Here is a 17224-nt window from a genome sequence, read left to right on the forward strand (position 1 = left end):
ATATTCTGCGTTTTTATGGTGTCATCACACATACTGTTCCCCCAAAACACTGATTACACTGCGAGAGGCATAGCGAATGGCGCGTTTTGCTTACTAAAATGGCGGACGTCCTGCTCCTTTGCGTACTACACTTCAGTACAGGCGATTTCGACGGCGTGGTCCATCCTGCTCCTCTAGTATCTCTGGTCGTCATGGCGACGCCACGCCAGCACCCGTGGCTCTCTGGGAAGGTTTTTGGAGCGGAAACTGATTGGTTGACGTCCTGTGGCGCTGCGTAATGGCGGCTTCCAGAGTGTCGGTCATGTCGGCGCGGCTGCGGGTCGCCTCGCTCAGGTAGGGAGCGCCGTGAGATGGGTTCATGCTGGGCTGAGGTAACTTAAGCCTCGCCCTAATCACGCAATGCTCGGTCAAGGGCCGTTGTCAGGCCACATTAAATAGAGAGCAAAGCCAAAGGTGGGCGATGGTCTCTTGGTCAAATTGATGAGTCTATTGCTGGGTTGATGTTACTGCCATTGGTAGAAATATTCAACCAAACGAGTGGCTAAGTTGTCAGTTGTGATATTTGTGACTTGACATTCGTAAATGGCAGATAGGCACAAAAAGCTGGAGTAAGGAATGGGTGACGTTTCGGGTCGAGAGACTTCAGACTGATTAAGGATATAGCGATATAGACGGTGATGTGGAGAGATATATAGAACAATAAATGAAAGATACGAAAAATATAACGATGATAAAGGAAACAGACCATTGTACGTTGTTTGTAGAGTGAAAATGAGAAGCTAGTGTGACTTGGGTGGGGGAGGGATAGAGAGGGAATGCCGGGGCTACCTGAAGTGAGAGAAATCAATAGTCACACCACTGGGCTGTAAGTTGCCCAAGCGAAATATGAGATGCTGTTCCTCCAATTTGCGTTTAGCCTCACTCTGTCAATGGAGGGGATCGAGGACAGAAAGGTCTGTGTAGGAATGGGAAGGAGAATTAAATGTAAATTAAATGGCAGGTCAATCTTCCCGAGTATTGGGAGATCAGCCTACTTTTAATTATCAGAACAGTCGTTTCCTTTCCCCCAGTTTCCCCCACAGAAACGCCATTTTTCTTTACTTCAGAACGTCTCAAAAGCCTTTACAGTCATGGAGTTCAGATGCCAAAGTGAGGTATAAAATGAAGCGGGCGATTTTAGGACAACAATGTCTCACAAACAACACTGAGTCGTGGAATGCTGCTAATGCAATTTTAGGGACGCAGAGATTTCAGCGACGTGAGGCGAGCTGCGCTTTAAATACGATACAATAATCGTAAGGTAGAAGCTTCCAGAAAGCGTCTCTGGAGTGACTGGATGCCTATTTTGTAGCAGAGGGAGGATGCACGACACTTGTTTTTATTGAATTAAGTAGGTAAAGTAACTTCCCTATTTCCTATTCTTTGATACCTTTGAGTACTTTTTGATACGGGACGTTAGGTGTATTTTTTTCTGGAGCGTAGATTCTTGTGCCTTTCAAGTAACATGTTGTAGGCTGAGACATGGGATCATGGATTTCAAGGGAAATATGCCAGAATAAAGAAACTTGGGTTGCTGGATATCCATCAACTAACCTGTCTGAAGAATTGAGAGGCAGTAGATAAACATTTATGCTGCAGATGGTGTTGGCTATAATAAAATAAACCAGAACAAATAAAAAATAACGTTGTTGACATTAGGGCAGATTATTATACAAAATCTGAAAATTTGAAAATGAAACCCTGGCAAATACACTAGCATTAGTTCAAGCACATTGCAACCTGCATAAAATAGTAAAACTGTCAGTTCCATGCTCACAATTAAGAAAAATGAATAATTTAATACTTTTAGCCAAGAGTTTTAGCGATTATACAACTTTGCAGGACTATCTTGATGGAGATAGAATTCTTTGTGGAATGAGGGAGTTCAGCCAGAAGGAATGGTTATAAATTGCAAAAGAATTAACTCTGGGGAAAAATGCAGACAGACCTGCACGTCTGCAGAGCTGTCCAGAGCCAGGCGAGGAATAATAATAATAATAATACATTTTATTTATATAGCGCTTTTCATATACTCAAAGACGCTTTACAGAGATTTTGAGAACATAGGGAAATTAATAAATAGATAAATAAGTAAATAAATAAATGAACAGAGAAAGGAGACAGTAGGTGAGGTGACCTTCAGTGGTTGAAGGCAGTACTGAACAGGTGAGACTTCAGCGATGTTTTGAATGTGGTGAGTGTGGGGGAGTCTCTAACGGTTTGGGGTAGTGAGTTCCATAGGGTGGGAGCAGCGATGGAGAAAGCCCTGTCCCCCCAGGATCTGAGTTTAGTCCGGATGTGGGGGGATAGGAGATTGGCAGCGGCAGAGCGGAGGGTGCAGGTGGGAGTGTGCCTGTGGAGGAGGTCGGTCAGGTAGGATGGGGCCAGGTTATGGAGGGCTTTGTAGGTTATGAGGAGGATTTTGTACTGGATTCTCTGGGGGATGGGGAGCCAGTGGAGTTTATAAAGGACGGGGGAATGTTTAAAGGACGGGGGAATGTTATAAAGGAATGTTTGATGGTCAACAAATGTGTGTGATGAAACATGAGACAAAAGGTGGAACAGAAAAGAACACCTAAGAGTTGCTTAGATTTTGCAAATATTGTAGACAACAACAATGAATAATTTAAACAGTATTTAATATGGAATGGAAAAGCATTTTTATGAACAGTGCACAATGAAGAGGATGTCAAGTTGGTAGCAAGTTAATGGGATGAACTGGGATTTGGAGTATTAGTTGACTACAATTAACATCAGATGCCAGGCAATGTCATCCTGGTACACCTGCTTGACATCTGTGCCAAGATATGAGGACACGGCACGGTAGCGCAGCGGTAGAGTTGCTGCTTTACAGCGAATGCAGCGCCGGAGACTCAGGTTCGATCCTGACTACGGGTGCTGCACTGTAAGGAGTTTGTACGTTCTCCCCGTGACCTGCGTGGGTTTTCTCCGAGATCTTCGGTTTCCTCCCACACTCCAAAGACGTACAGGTATGTAGGTTAATTGGCTGGGTAAATGTAAAAAATGTAAAAATTGTCCCTAGTGGGTGTAGGATAGTGTTAATGTACGGGGATCGCTGGGCGGCACGGACTTGGTGGGCCGAAAAGGCCTGTTTCCGGCTGTATATATATGATATGATATGATATATGACACAGCCAACCAGTGACATTTCAGTTTAACTAAGCAACGTGTTCCTGAAATAAGCCATAGTTTCCTGAAGTGATGCAGTTGAATCTAGTGAGTCATGTGCTATTGATGTGCAACAACATTGAGTCAGCTGGGAGCTGTTGTTTGAAGGTGGTAAACCCTAAGGATTAAGGTAAAAACAAGGCGAAGTTTAATGTAGACAGACAAATGTATTCTGAAGTGGTTTAGTCCTACAGCTACTACCGATAAAGATACAGCACATCAGGATCCTTGAAGTGACTGAAAAGACAGGTAGATTATTACAGCAGTAGTGTCTAAGACTTGGAGATGGTGAGGTGTGGATCCCTTTTAAGGATGGTAGCATATGACCAGCCACCCTATATATGTTGCAACCAAGGTTGGAGGGGGGCTTCCAGAGGAAGTCTCCAAAGAGCAGCAGAGAAATTATGTTTTTTCTCTGTTCTTTTGTGTAACCTGTGTTCTTTTGTGTTATCCTGCAGCATCATAGAGAGTGATATTGATACTCCTGAGGTCAGTCTCTGGTCTGAGACCGTGCAGATCCTCGGGCTCTACTGACAAGCAGCTACAGTCAAGCTGAAGATTTTAGAGAGTTGCAGGTGGTGGGGAGGAAGCCCCCATCTATGTACTGACTTTGTGGCCTAAATAAAACAAATAAGTAAATAATAAATGTGAACCATGTCAAACTGCTGTTAATTAAAAATATAAAACGCACTTTGCTGGAGTAACTCAGTGGGTCAGGCAGCATGGAGGACATGGATAGGTGACATTTTAGGTCGGTCCCTTCATTAGTGAAATAAAGCAAAATCGACCTTTAAATGGAAGTTGGCAATCCCATTTTAATAAATAGTGCAGTTGGAGGGGCCAGTTATGGCTGATGAAAACTGAGGTGCCAGATACAAAGTAGATAGCCTTTTGGTGCAGTATATTGGGTTTAGATCTGGGAGCAGAAAAAGAAGTCAAATGCATGAACACCTAACCTCCAGCATGTTCCCATACATTGCAGTGTGGAGGTCTGGAATGTGCTGCAGTGTGGATCACGGCTAACTAGGAGTTCTCTAGAGAATAGCTGATGAGTCAACTGTTTGTTCCTGCCCAGTGTTTAGGTTGATTCACTCATTAGTTGGGAGATACTATTGGTTACCAGCCATTTGAGAGGATATTCATGGGTCTTGCTTCACCAATTTATTCCAAAAATTGTAGCTCCTTCAGTATGCTTAAATAATTTCATGTACTTCAGACGCAAACAGGGGTATTACTAACTGAGGCTGAGCAAACCAAAGTACATTTAATCCATTGTACTTGCTTCAAAGGTGGTTGATGCTCATGGTTAAGTTGGGGTGATCTTGGCTTTACAGCTAGTTGATTGCACCCTTAGGCTTATCCTGCCTGAGGAAGCCAAGAGGAAAGGATGCTCGAATGTGGCTAACGCTTCCTTGAGTTTAGAAAGCTTATCTAATCGAGGAATTTAAAATTATAAAAGTATTAAATAGTTTTACTGCAAACATTCAATTTCCCCTGCAGGCATTTCAGAAGAAACCAGAGCCAGCTTATTTAACAATTAAATACAGAAGCATTAATTCGCTTGCAAGTTTAGTAGATATCTGAAAATCTGTTAGTAGATGGATCATTTGATGGAAAATTATACATGGGCTCAATTCGTTATAACGCGATTTTGAACAGAAACCAAAGGATTGCTTAAGTTACTTTGGAATTTGACAAGGAAAAATAAAAAGCTGCCTTGGAATTAAACAATTGTACAGACCGTTATTTTGAAAAGCTTCTCGGGGTGGGGGAAATAACTTTGTTATTGCGACCCTGAAACACTCTCCCATTGACATAAATGTCTTTATAATGTGATTTTGTATAACACAATGTTTCTAATGCAGAACTATAGCAGAACTACCTGTTTCTATAGCAGAACTACCCATAGTTTGAATTTAGTGTTTTTAATGTGAGTATACTAAACATTGCTGTTGGAAAATAATGTTTGTGTACTACATCTCACTCCATCTCCATCACACCCCAGCCATGAAGTGCACTTCAATACTTCTTGTGTTAATGTATTTATTCCATATCGCAAAGGACATTTTATAACACATACACTATAAAGTACCAGGAGAAAGAGTTGTTGCTTGGTAGACTTCAATATATCTGGATTTCGAAAAAGTCTGAAGGTGAAAACAGGTTCATTTTTCAGCAAAAAATTCATTGGACACCAAGTAAGGATATTCAGCATTTAGTTTTAATTATGATATCAATGTAAGGATCAACTGTAGGCTTTAATCTGCATCCTAAAATGCAGGAAATCAGAACAGCTAGAAGTGTCCTGGTGGCTTTAAACTTTCACTCAATCACAGCCCATTGGATTTGGTTTTTCCACTCCAGGAAGTAAAAATTAATTCACAGGTTAGCATGATATCCTTAGACATGCCTTAGGTCAGATAATCAATTTGAAATCTTAATGTTCAGCACTCCACTTGTTATTGTAACGTTCTTCCTCCCAGGCTGGAGGGGCATCACTAGCAATTTGTGCAGCTGGTCTAAAGTGAATGTTAAAACAAGTTTTTTTTGCAAGTTTGATTTCAGTAAAATACTCTTTGTGGTGCCCATTGGCTAGGGACATTTCATGAAATGTCATTGTCTAATTCAAGTCACCCATGACCTTGAGCAGTCCCAGAGGCAGCTTTGCAAATACTGAATTCCATCAGGGAAACATTTCATATGGGTGATATGGTCTCATTGCAGCAGGTTTTTCTTTTTGGCTCCAAATGTGGTACCTGACGAACAAGGAATCATAACAAAACAGAAAAGTAAAGTTTTGCCTTAAGAATAAGGGCTACATTTTTTTCATTCATGCTAGAGCAGATGCTGGACCTATCATTTAAGCTTCCAACTTGGTTGATTGCTCTGTCTATTTTGTACAAAGTAGTGGGTTTTGCTACATTTTAACAGTGATCTCCCTTTCTCCCTCCTTCCTAATTTAAGGCCAAGATGGTCTGCGCTTCATTCCTCGCCCACTCCATGCTGTTTAAGTGTCCCCATTCGAAGATTTTCAAACTGTAAGTATGCAATTGTCTCGGGTATTTTTTAAGGTGTTTTTTTTTTCAGTGAAGGCCTTAAAAAGGTGGTTTGTGAGTGATTTTTAAGGGATTTGCAGTTATGGTTATTGAGAGGCAATTACTCAAAAACATGGGTCATGGGATTTTGAAATCAATCAAAACAGCCAATTTCCCACCACAAAATTCCCATAAAATCAATTTTAAGCAAATGAACAGATAATCCATCCCTTAATATTTTCTGACGGTGGATGGGAGGGATGTGTTGCTCCAGGCACAGGAAAGCACATTACCTTGTGAAATAATAACTGGATCTTATGTGCTCAAATGAGAAATTGTAGGAGACTTGATTTAAAGTTGTTTCCTTTTTCTACGCAGCACACTCTCTTTACCCTCCATCAATCTGTTATGTGCTTAAGTTGCGACAGTGCATATAGCATCTGCAACATTCTCATTGAAAGCTGAAGGTGCTTTCGCTGATCTTTGGTAGATGCAATCTTTAATTCAAAGTTGCTCTGCTACAGGGTGTAATGTGCTCAACCCCCATCAATGTTTTCAATATCAAGGACATATTTTGTGCTGTTGGGGAAGGTTCAGAGGAATTGCTAAAGAACTAGTGATTGACATGCATGCAGTTACCTGGACAGGTTGAGATCCTGCTGGAGAGATTTGAGGAGCAGAGAACCCATTTTCTCGTTTCATAGAAAATAGGTGCAGGAGGAGGCCATTCGGCACTTCGAGCCAGCACCGTCAATTCATTGTGATCATGGCTGATCATCCACAATCAGTAACCTGTGCCCAACTTCTCGCCATATCCCTTGATTCCACTAGCCCCCAGAGCTCTATCTAGTTCAAATATCTAGTTTTGCGTTCAAATCTCAAGATTAAGAGCCTCTGACCATATCCACTGTCTGAAGATCGGCAACAATGGTATACTAAATTATAACCATTCAGAATTAGTGCTGCTAGCAGGTTGGGCAGTCTGATATCTCTGTAGCAAGGAGCACCTACCAATATTTATTTTCTAAGAAGAAAAAGGGGCATTTGCTTTTCCAATGTAATAATGCCAAATACATTGGGGTTACTTATTAACTCGTGTCGTGACAAGCTTGAGAACAGTGAGCTGTCCTACAAATAATTGTTTCCCATCATCGGGGTTTAAAGAATCCAGGAGATGACAAAGATGGATGTAACTACAAAGTTTTATTGACAGAATTTTGAAAGCTATTATAAACTTGGCAACTATCATCAGCAATCAAAGTTATAAAAATCAAGATCTAGCTGATCCAGCAAAGTAAACAGTTGTCTATCATTTAAATGAACTAAAAGGAAAACACTGGAAGCATTCAGCAGATTAGTCTGAAGAAGGGTCTCGACCCGAAACGTCACCCATTCCTTCTCTCCCGAGATGCTGCCTGACCTGCTGAGTTACTCCAGCATTTTGTGAATAAATACCTTCGATTTGTACCAGCATCTGCAGTTATTTTCTTATAGTACCTTAACTTGTGTGAGAGAATTTAATTTGTGAGGTTTTTTTTGTTGCTTAAGACTTCAGTATATGCAGTATCTTGCAAGTTCTTTTGTTTTGAAACCTCTGGTGAGTTATTCCTTGATCAGAAGTACTGAAATTATGGGATTAATTATCTGTCAAATTAAAAGTACAATGCAGGCATACAATTTATTTTTAAAACAAGGCAGTTCCTCTTGAGGGAGCTGTTTGTTGTCGTGCAATATTAGATGAAGCATGGGTTGCTTCATGTGCACCCTAGTGGTGATACTGCACCTTACCTGCGATAAGCTTCTCACTGAAGTGGAACTAGTCTTGGTGACAGATTGGAAACTGTTCAATTTATCTCGCCTCCATTTTAGGATCAAGATCACGCCACATTTCAAACATCAAGCTGCATTAAGCAGGCGAAGTTTGAGCATCTGCATATTTGCAGACCAATTCCAAGTTGCTGATTTGTTCACTGAAACATTTCATAGAATAGGCGTTGCATTTAACAACTATAAAATAGGTCATCAGCCACCCTGGCCCTGTTGCATCTGCCATCTGAAAATAAAGATCAATCCTGATACCCTGGAAAATGTAGACTGCTTACCATATCTTGGAAAGCACCTGTCGATGACAAAATTAATTACTTACCTCAGTGGAGCAGCATGGCTTTGGTCATCGAGGGAAACAAAACTGCTTGAATATCAACACCTCAAACTTAGTACAATGTTCATGATGTATTAGACAGCAGAATTGCTGTTCTCCTGTATGTTTTTGGGGGCATGTACTGGATGGGTACTTCCAATGCTAATTCAGCAAAATCCTCAAATCTATGAACGGGATTAATAAAGGAACTTCAGTATACTCTCCCTGCGCAGAGTCCTCAGCACTGAAGCTCTCATTACATTCAGTTGATACAGTTAGGATTATATTGTTTGCATGGTTGACACCAAACACCAGAAATGGACACTTTAGGAAAGGTTTGAGGGTGTTGACTTGAAAATGTGTAACACTGCCACTGACTGAGCCCTGAAAGTTCTTGGCCCATGAGCATTCAAAATGGAGAGCAAGCATCCAGACATTGAGATGCATCCAGATATGCATTCAATAGCACACAGACGCCCCATGTAAGTGCTGAAAGAGCCCCCTCTGCCCCACCTGTGGCAATATCTGCGAGTCCCAACCCTGGCCACAAAGATATAAAAGAATCAATCAGACTATTGGAAACATTCCACTGACCATTTTATTAGCAGAAGTGCAAACAACGTGTAGCATATAATCACCAGAGATTTCAAATAGCCGAAATAAACTAGTAAAATGAGTGAGGGAAGCGGAAAAAGAGGAATGGAGTTTTTGTCGGACTCCTTCCCTCTTGCAGTGCACAAGAAATTCAAGCAGAGTATCACTGCTGGATTTAGTAATAGAAGTAAACCTTTACCAAGAAATGAAGCAAGTACTGAACGTGTCTAGAAAAACATGATTGCAGATTAAAGTTTAAAATAATAATTGAGTGACTTATGAGAGATAACAAAGTGATGTATTGGTAAAATTGTGTCAGCATTGTAGCTGATTTGATCTGCTTGATCTTATGACATTCTCCATGTGACTAGCATAGTCATCTTATTAATTTGGCCCCTAGTTCCTCATTCCTACTTTCATTGGTGTTCAACGATTGAATCAAAGGTCTTTTCTGGAAGTAAGTACTTAACGCTGTGATGTCATCGTTAACAACAGTATCTATGCTCCTTCCTGAAGTATTTCTTATTGTTAAAAAACTATATATTTGTCAATGAGATTTGAAGAGCAAGAGCAAATTATGCTTTCCAGCTGAAATAAGTATGTGGTCATCTGTCTCTTCACCTGTGCTTTGCAATTCAATTTATTCTACCCAGACCCAATCCAAGTTGGGAAGGTCAAAATTATAATTATTTTGTTGATGTGTTTTGTGGGATAGAAGAATTGATGCAAGAGAGTAGCTGCTGCATGGCAGGTAGGTCATTGGTAATTGGGCAGTATTAATGTCATTTTTCAGCAGTGTCGTTTGTTTTAATACATTGGCACAAAAGCTTGTGCCATTGTGTATCGTGTAACATGTTACAGTAGATATGCCAGACAGATGAGCCACTTCCAATCATATACCTACATAGAATACTTCACAACAAGAGACAAGGCAAGATTCCAGACACATAGATTGTCCTAGACAAACCTCCCCAGCAAAGATCAGGTGGGCAGGACATGTCAGAGGAATGTTGGATGACAGAATATCAAAACAACTACTCTCTGAAATATGAACTGAGGACAGAAAATTAGATTGAAAGATCCTCTTACAACATTCCTGAAGAGTTTAAACATTGAAACATACCACTGAAAATAACCAACATTGCATGGTCCTGTTTGATGTGCATGCATAAAAAGTGGTGTTTGTTCATCTGAAGCTAAAATTAAAAATGATAGAGTAAAGAGTTGAATCAAGAACTATTGATGTGACAGAATCCTTACATTTCTGTGGAAAGAACTTTTGAGATCAGTCCGATCAGTCATCTCTGTACATATCGCAACAATTTATACCAGACGTCACGACAACAAGTGGTGGACAAAAATAACGTTCTTTGTATTAGTGATAAAATTGGCTGTAGATAGATTAGTCTACCCAACATCTTGCTTATTTTTGTTTTTGATCTAAACAGATCACCGGATTTTGCAGACAATCTCTTTTGGAACCAGGACTCGTATCCGTCCTTTGCACCTGTTAGTAGCCACGGGCAGTGGCTGTGTGGGATACTGGCAGTACGACAAATACAGGCAACAGGAACTCGAACGTCTTGGGATAGATGGGGTGAGGCAACAGAGCATAGCTGCTGCGTGGCAGGTAGGTCTTAAGTAACTGAGCATCAATGCTATTATGTTTTCATCAGCAGTGTCATTTGTTTTAAAACATTGGTAGAAAGTCCCGTGCCTTTCAGTAATCAGATTCAAATCATGAGGGTACCATGCCATTCTTTCTCACGCTGCTGTGGCAATTCTGGTGTCATCCTGTTGTGAAACTGCTTGCCCGATGCACTACATAGCTGTTCTTCTCTAATAACATTTCTTGGAACTTTCTCATAACAATTCTTTAGCTTTCAATTTGTTAATGCTGCCCAAGAAGATTGGATGAAGTGGGAAGAATGTATTTATTTTCAAATGTAATTTGACCGCTTTCCTCTATGTTATCAGTTTAGAAAATGGACTGAAGTAAAACCATAAAAAAGGGCAGGTTGTATTTGCAGATATTAAAAGCATGCTGAGTTTGTGCAGAGCCAGTGATTGTGATTCGTGTGGCAGAGACTGATATAGAAAAGAAACTGAGCTGGTAAAAAATTACCAGTATCCCTATATTTAAAAAAAACAAAACAAGAATGTGTGTAGAGCTGGGGTCTGGTAAAAGTAGATTGAAGTAGAGTTATGGTAGTAAATGTGCGGTCAAATTCATAGAGCCAGAGTTGTACAGCACAGAAACAGGCCCTTTGGTCCAACTCATTCATGCTGCCAAATGTCTATCTGAGCTAGTCCAATTTGCCTGTGTTTGGGCAAATATACCTGCCCTTTTACACTTTTAAAACAAAATCCATATACCCGTCCAAATGTCTTTTATACATTGTAATTGTACCCGCCTTGACAGCTTCCAATGGCAGCTCATTCCATATTCACCGTCTGTGAAAATGTTACCCCTCTGGTCCCTTTTCAAACTTTCCCATCTCCTTAAATCTATGCCCTCAGTTTTAGAATTTCCTGCCAAGGGAAAAAGACTGTAACCAACCACCTTGCCGCTGCACCTCTTGATTTTGTACAGCTCCACAAGATCACCCCTCAACCTCCGATGCTCCAGGCTATCCAGCCCCTTATGACTCAAGTCCTCTCGTCTCAGTAACATCGTTGACATCCTCCTTATAGCTGGTGAACTAGACCTGCACACTAACTTCCAGGAATGCATAGATGCAATATGATGTCCTGACTCCTACATTTATTGCCCTGATGGATGAAGGCAAGCGTACCAAACGATTTCTTCACCACCCTGTCTAACTGTATTGTCACTTTCAAGGAATAAGGTATCTGCACTGCTAGGTTTCTGTTCTTCAATGCTCTTCAGGGCCCTGCCATTTGTTGCCCAAGTCCTGTCCTGGTTTAAGTTACCAAAATGCAACACTTCACTCTTGTCCAAAATAAACTCCATTTGTGATTCCTTGGCCCACTTCCCCAGTTCAACTAGATCCTAACTGTTCAATTAAATTGTCTTTTTTTATATAATAACAGATTATTTTTGTATTAACTAAATCCTTACAGGAATTATTTATTACATTAAGACAGCAAAGTTAGAGATGCTGACAAACAAAAATTAAACTGAGACTAAAACTGAGGATGATATAATAAATATTTTGTTTCATTCACTAAAGACCTTGGATCTGTGAGTTAGGAAAAGGGAGGAATGGTTGCTTTCGAAGAATTAAAACATTGGAAGGATAGGTTTCAATGGGAGTGTGATGTTATAAAGGAATAGGTTTATGAATCTGTGGGTATTCAATTTCAGGGAAACTTGTGCTTTAGCAAAAGAGTGAAGACATTGGAGGGCAAACAAACATATTGGTGCAGTACTGGATTCTGGTAGTGAGGTGTAGATTTCTTATCTTTGATATGCGTTTGAATGCTGTTCAGACAATTATAGAAATCAAAGCCTGAAGGTTCTGGTTTTCAGAGTGTTGATAAAGACCCATCTGGCCTTTTGAAGGAAACAATCCCTGTTAATCCCATGTGCCTGCTTTTGTCCACAATCTGCAAACTTCTCATCTTGTCCTACACCCTTTCTAAATACGACATGGTTACAGCATATTTGCTTACAGCGTGTTACAGGTACTGTGAACTCCGAGGGAGAATAATTTGCTCATCTCTCACCTCGAGCATCACCAATAGTTTTTACTCTATCACCTCTCATGATTAAAATTCCCACTTTTCCCACAGGTGCAGTTATTTTTTGTCCATCTGCCATTACTTTTCGTTGGTACTAATAAGCCAATGTAAATCATAATTGAGTGGGGTTTAAATCATTACTGATTAATCAATTGTGACTAAGATCTAAATTTATCTAAGATCTGTAGTTAATTAACCAGCCAGTGCAACCTTTGTGATCATAGTCAAAAGCATTTCTGACTTACAGGAACGGTTACTGATGGTTCTCAGAATCCTTGTGTGACCAGAGGAGTATCTATATTTAACAAGACAAGCTTGCTTGCTTGAGGAAGGTGATGGGGGGATTTCTGTGGTTCAGATTTTCTGTGGTCCAGCACCAGTCAGATTGCAAAGGTGCCATTTCAACATTTAGTAAGATATACTAGACCAAGTGGACCCGTTGGGCCCAAACCTCTCCTGCATTGGTGCAGCACCCTCTCCTCCCTCTTCCTCTCCTCCCCCTTCCTCTCCTTCCCCTTCCTCTCCTTCCCCTTCCTCTCCTTCCCCTTCCTCTCCTCCCCTTCCTCTCCTCCCCTTCCTCTCCTCCCCTTCCTCTCCTCCCCTTCCTCTCCTCCCCCTTCCTCTCCTCCCCCTTCCTCTCCTCCCCCTTCCTCTCCTCCCCCTTCCTCTCCTCCCCCTTCCTCTCCTCCCCCTTCCTCTCCTCCCCTTCCTCTCCTCCCCCTTCCTCTCCTCCCCCTTCCTCTCCTCCCCCTTCCTCTCCTCCCCCTTCCTCTCCTCCCCCTTCCTCTCCTCCCCCTTCCTCTCCTCCCCCTTCCTCTCCTCCCCCTTCCTCTCCTCCCCCTTCCTCTCCTCCCCCTTCCTCTCCTCCCCCTTCCTCTCCTCCCCCTTCCTCTCCTCCCCCTTCCTCTCCTCCCCCTTCCTCTCCTCCCCCTTCCTCTCCTCCCCCTTCCTCTCCTCCCCCTTCCTCTCCTCCCCCTTCCTCTCCTCCCCCTTCCTCTCCTCCCCTTCCTCTCCTCCCCTTCCTCTCCTCCCCCTTCCTCTCCTCCCCCTTCCTCTCCCCCCCCTTCCTCTCCCCCCCCTTCCTCTCCTCCCCTTCCTCTCCTCCCCTTCCTCTCCTCCCCTTCCTCTCCTCCCCTTCCTCTCCTCCCCCTTCCTCTCCTCCCCCTTCCTCTCCTCCCCCTTCCTCTCCTCCCCCTTCCTCTCCTCCCCCTTCCTCTCCTCCCCCTTCCTCTCCTCCCCCTTCCTCTCCTCCCCTTCCTCTCCTCCCCCTTCCTCTCCTCCCCCTTCCTCTCCTCCCCCTTCCTCTCCTCCCCCTTCCTCTCCTCCCCCTTCCTCTCCTCCCCCTTCCTCTCCTCCCCCTTCCTCTCCTCCCCCTTCCTCTCCTCCCCCTTCCTCTCCTCCCCTTCCTCTCCTCCCCCTTCCTCTCCTCCCCCTTCCTCTCCTCCCCTTCCTCTCCTCCCCCTTCCTCTCCTCCCCTTCCTCTCCTCCCCCTTCCTCTCCTCCCCCTTCCTCTCCTCCCCCTTCCTCTCCTCCCCCACCTTCCTCTCCTCCCCCTCCTCCCCCTTCCTTCCCCGCTCTCCCTCCATCCTCCCTTCCCCCACCCCTCCTTCCTCCCTCCCTAGGAGACAGATTTAATCTTTAAAATGTGAATAACGTTAAAAATATAACCGATTTCAATGAAACTTCAAAGGGACGATGGTGAGTAAGGTGGGCCTAAAATTGTCACGCTATCGTGCACCATTTTGGCTGTAGTTCAGGAACAAACAAACAAACAAACAAAAGTTTTAGTATATAGATTAAGCTTGTTCAAAGGTCTTTTATTGTCACTTGTACCAATTAAAGTACAGTGATATGCGAATTACCATACAGCCATACCAAAAAAAGGAACAAGACACACAACTGCATAAAAGTTAACATAAACACCCACCACAGTGGATTCCCCACATTCCTCATTGTGATGGAAGGCAATAAAGTTTAAATCTTCTTCCCTCATTCTTCTCCTGCAGTCGGGGCAGTCGAACCATCCGTCAGCGTGATCGAAGCTCCCGCCTCGGGGCGGTCGAAGCTCCCGCTTCGGGGCGGTCAAAGCTCCTGCAGCTTGGAATTCCCGAAATCTGTCTCTGACCAGAGACCGCGGGCTCCATGATGTTAAAGTCAGCAGGCTCCTGCGGTAGAGCTCAGAGGTCGATCCCTGGCAAAGGGATCGCGGGCTCCACGATGTTAACTTGCTCCGCACATCTCCTTTAAACTCTGCCCCTCTCACCTTAAAATCATGCCCTGTGGACTTTGGGATTCCCACCCTGAGAAAAAGGTTCTGACTGTCTACCCTATTCAAGCCTCTCATGATTTTATACACTTCTATCAGGTCTTCCCTCAGCCACCAATGTTCCAGAGGAAACAATCCAAGTTTGTTCAACCTCTCCTTGTAGCTAATACCTTCTAATGCAGGAAGCATTTGGTAAATCTCCTCTGCAACCCTTCCAAAGCCTCCACATCCTTCTGTAATGGGGTGACCAGAACTGCACACGATATTCCAAATGTGGTCTAGGCAAAGTTCTGTGAAGTTTCAACACGACTTCCTGACTCTTATACTCAATGGCCCCAACAAAGAAGGCAAGCATACCATATGCCTTCTTTCGCACTCTATATACATATTCTTGTACTTTCAGGGAGCTGTGGGCTTGGACCCCAAGATAATTTTGTACATCAGTGCTGTTAAAGGTCTTGCCATTACCCCTTGCATTCAACCTCCCAAAGTGCAACATCTCACACTTTCTCAGATGGAACTCCATCTGCCATTTCTTCGCCCATTTCTGTAGCTGATCTATGTCTCGCTCTATGCTTTGACAACCTTCCTGATTGTTGGCAAGGATTGGCTCCACCAATTTTAGTGTCATCTGCAAACTTATTAACCAACCCATCTAAATTTACACCAGGTATATATCACACAACGGAGAGCCCAACATAGATCCCTCTAGCCAGAATAACGCCCTTCCACCACAACCCTTTCTCTTCTATGAGTCAGCCACTTCTGAATCCAGATGATTGTCAGCAAGGATTCTGTGCATTTTAGTTTTTCATATCTGAGGGATTTATCAAATGCCTTGCTGAAACCCATGTAGACAACATCCACTGCGCTACCCTCACCGATCACCTTTGTCTCCTTCTTAAATTCAATCGAGTTTGTAAGATGTGACATGCCATGGATAAAGCCATGCTGATTGTCTCGAATTAGCCCATTCTCTTTGAAATAGGAGTAAATCCTTCTTAAACAAACTCCAGTCCTCCAGGACCTCACCTTGGCTAGAGAAGATACAAAGATCTTCATCAAGGCCCCCTGCAAATTCCTCTCTTCTGTCAATATCTTGCGATAAACCCCATCATGCCCTGGGGACTTATCCACCCTAACGTTCTCCAAGAGCCCCAACACCACCACCTTCATGATTCAAACTGCCATAGTATATTAGTATTCACCACACTAATCTCACTGTCCTCCATGTCCATCTCCTTGTCAAATACAGATTCAAAGTATTCATTTGGTAACTTACCTACATCCACTGACTCCAAGCAGTCAGTGGATGTAGGTAAGGTACCAAATGCTAACATACTATATATTAGTACTATATATTAATACACTAATATACTGTGGTAACTTTATCCTCCAGCGGTCCTACCTTCTTGGTTACCCTCTTGTCTTAATGTATGTATTAAAAACACAGGATTTTCTTTAATCCGATTTGCCAATGACGTTCCGTGGCCCCTTTTGGCCCTTCTATTTGCCCGCTTCTATCTTCTCTATAAGTTCTATCTTGGTTGCTTTATATTCCTCAAAGGCCTTGTCTGATTCCACCTTTCTAAACTTTGCATACGCTTCCTTTCTTCTTTTTTACCAAATTTACAACCTCTTTGATCATTCAAGGTTCTCTTAACTTCCCATCCTTATCCTTCCTCTTTGCTGCAACATGCTGGACCTGATGAAAGAATTGAGATAATATTCATTCTATCTGGGCTCAAATTCTGTTATTCCATATAGTTTGTATCCACATAAAAGCATCCTTGTTTTGCCGAACTTTAAGTCCTTTTGTCCCCATTTTGAATTGCTGTCAGTCAACACTTCCATTTTAACTTCACTGTAGTTTTCTTATTTTGGATTCCCTGGATGTGGGTGAAAATAGTCAGACTATATTGCTATATTGCTTAGGGTAGATAATGCTGGGTCCATTACATTAATTGTGGCTGTCCGTGATGGCATTAGACAAAGAATCCCGGCATACCAATTCATTAATAAAGAAAGGATGCTAATTTATATCCAGATTGGATGGTGATTTGGAGATAGAAACATAGAAACATAGAAAATAGGTGCAGGAGTAGGCCATTCGGCCCTTCGAGCCAGCACCGCCATTCAATATGATCATGGCTGATCATCCAGCTCAGTAACCTGTACCTGCCTTCTCTCCATACCCCCTGATCCCTTTAGCAAAAAGGGCCACATCTAACTCCCTCTTAAATATAGCCAATGAAC

At 42.6% G+C, this 17224-nt stretch overlaps 1 protein-coding gene across 4 annotated transcripts in view; it reads left to right on the forward strand.

Annotated features, from left to right (window-relative positions):
• Window positions 1-265: 265 nt before the first annotated feature.
• pisd (phosphatidylserine decarboxylase) overlaps window positions 266-17224 on the forward strand; it is an 80560-nt gene continuing 63601 nt past the window's right edge. Inside the window, exons 1-3 of one of the 4 annotated variants that reach the window (XM_078421309.1) lie at window positions 266-333; window positions 6187-6266; window positions 10446-10627. In XM_078421309.1, the coding sequence (XP_078277435.1) occupies window positions 278-333; window positions 6187-6266; window positions 10446-10627 (318 nt within the window). In that variant the 5' untranslated portion in view covers window positions 266-277. Of the gene's footprint in view, window positions 334-5069; window positions 5159-6186; window positions 6267-10445; window positions 10628-17224 lie in introns of those variants that run through there. The other 3 variants (XM_078421310.1, XM_078421308.1, XM_078421314.1) reach the window with 3 other exon arrangements.

The sequence above is a fragment of the Rhinoraja longicauda genome, chromosome 25 (assembly GCF_053455715.1).
Source record: "Rhinoraja longicauda isolate Sanriku21f chromosome 25, sRhiLon1.1, whole genome shotgun sequence".
Lineage (NCBI taxonomy): Eukaryota > Metazoa > Chordata > Chondrichthyes > Rajiformes > Arhynchobatidae > Rhinoraja > Rhinoraja longicauda.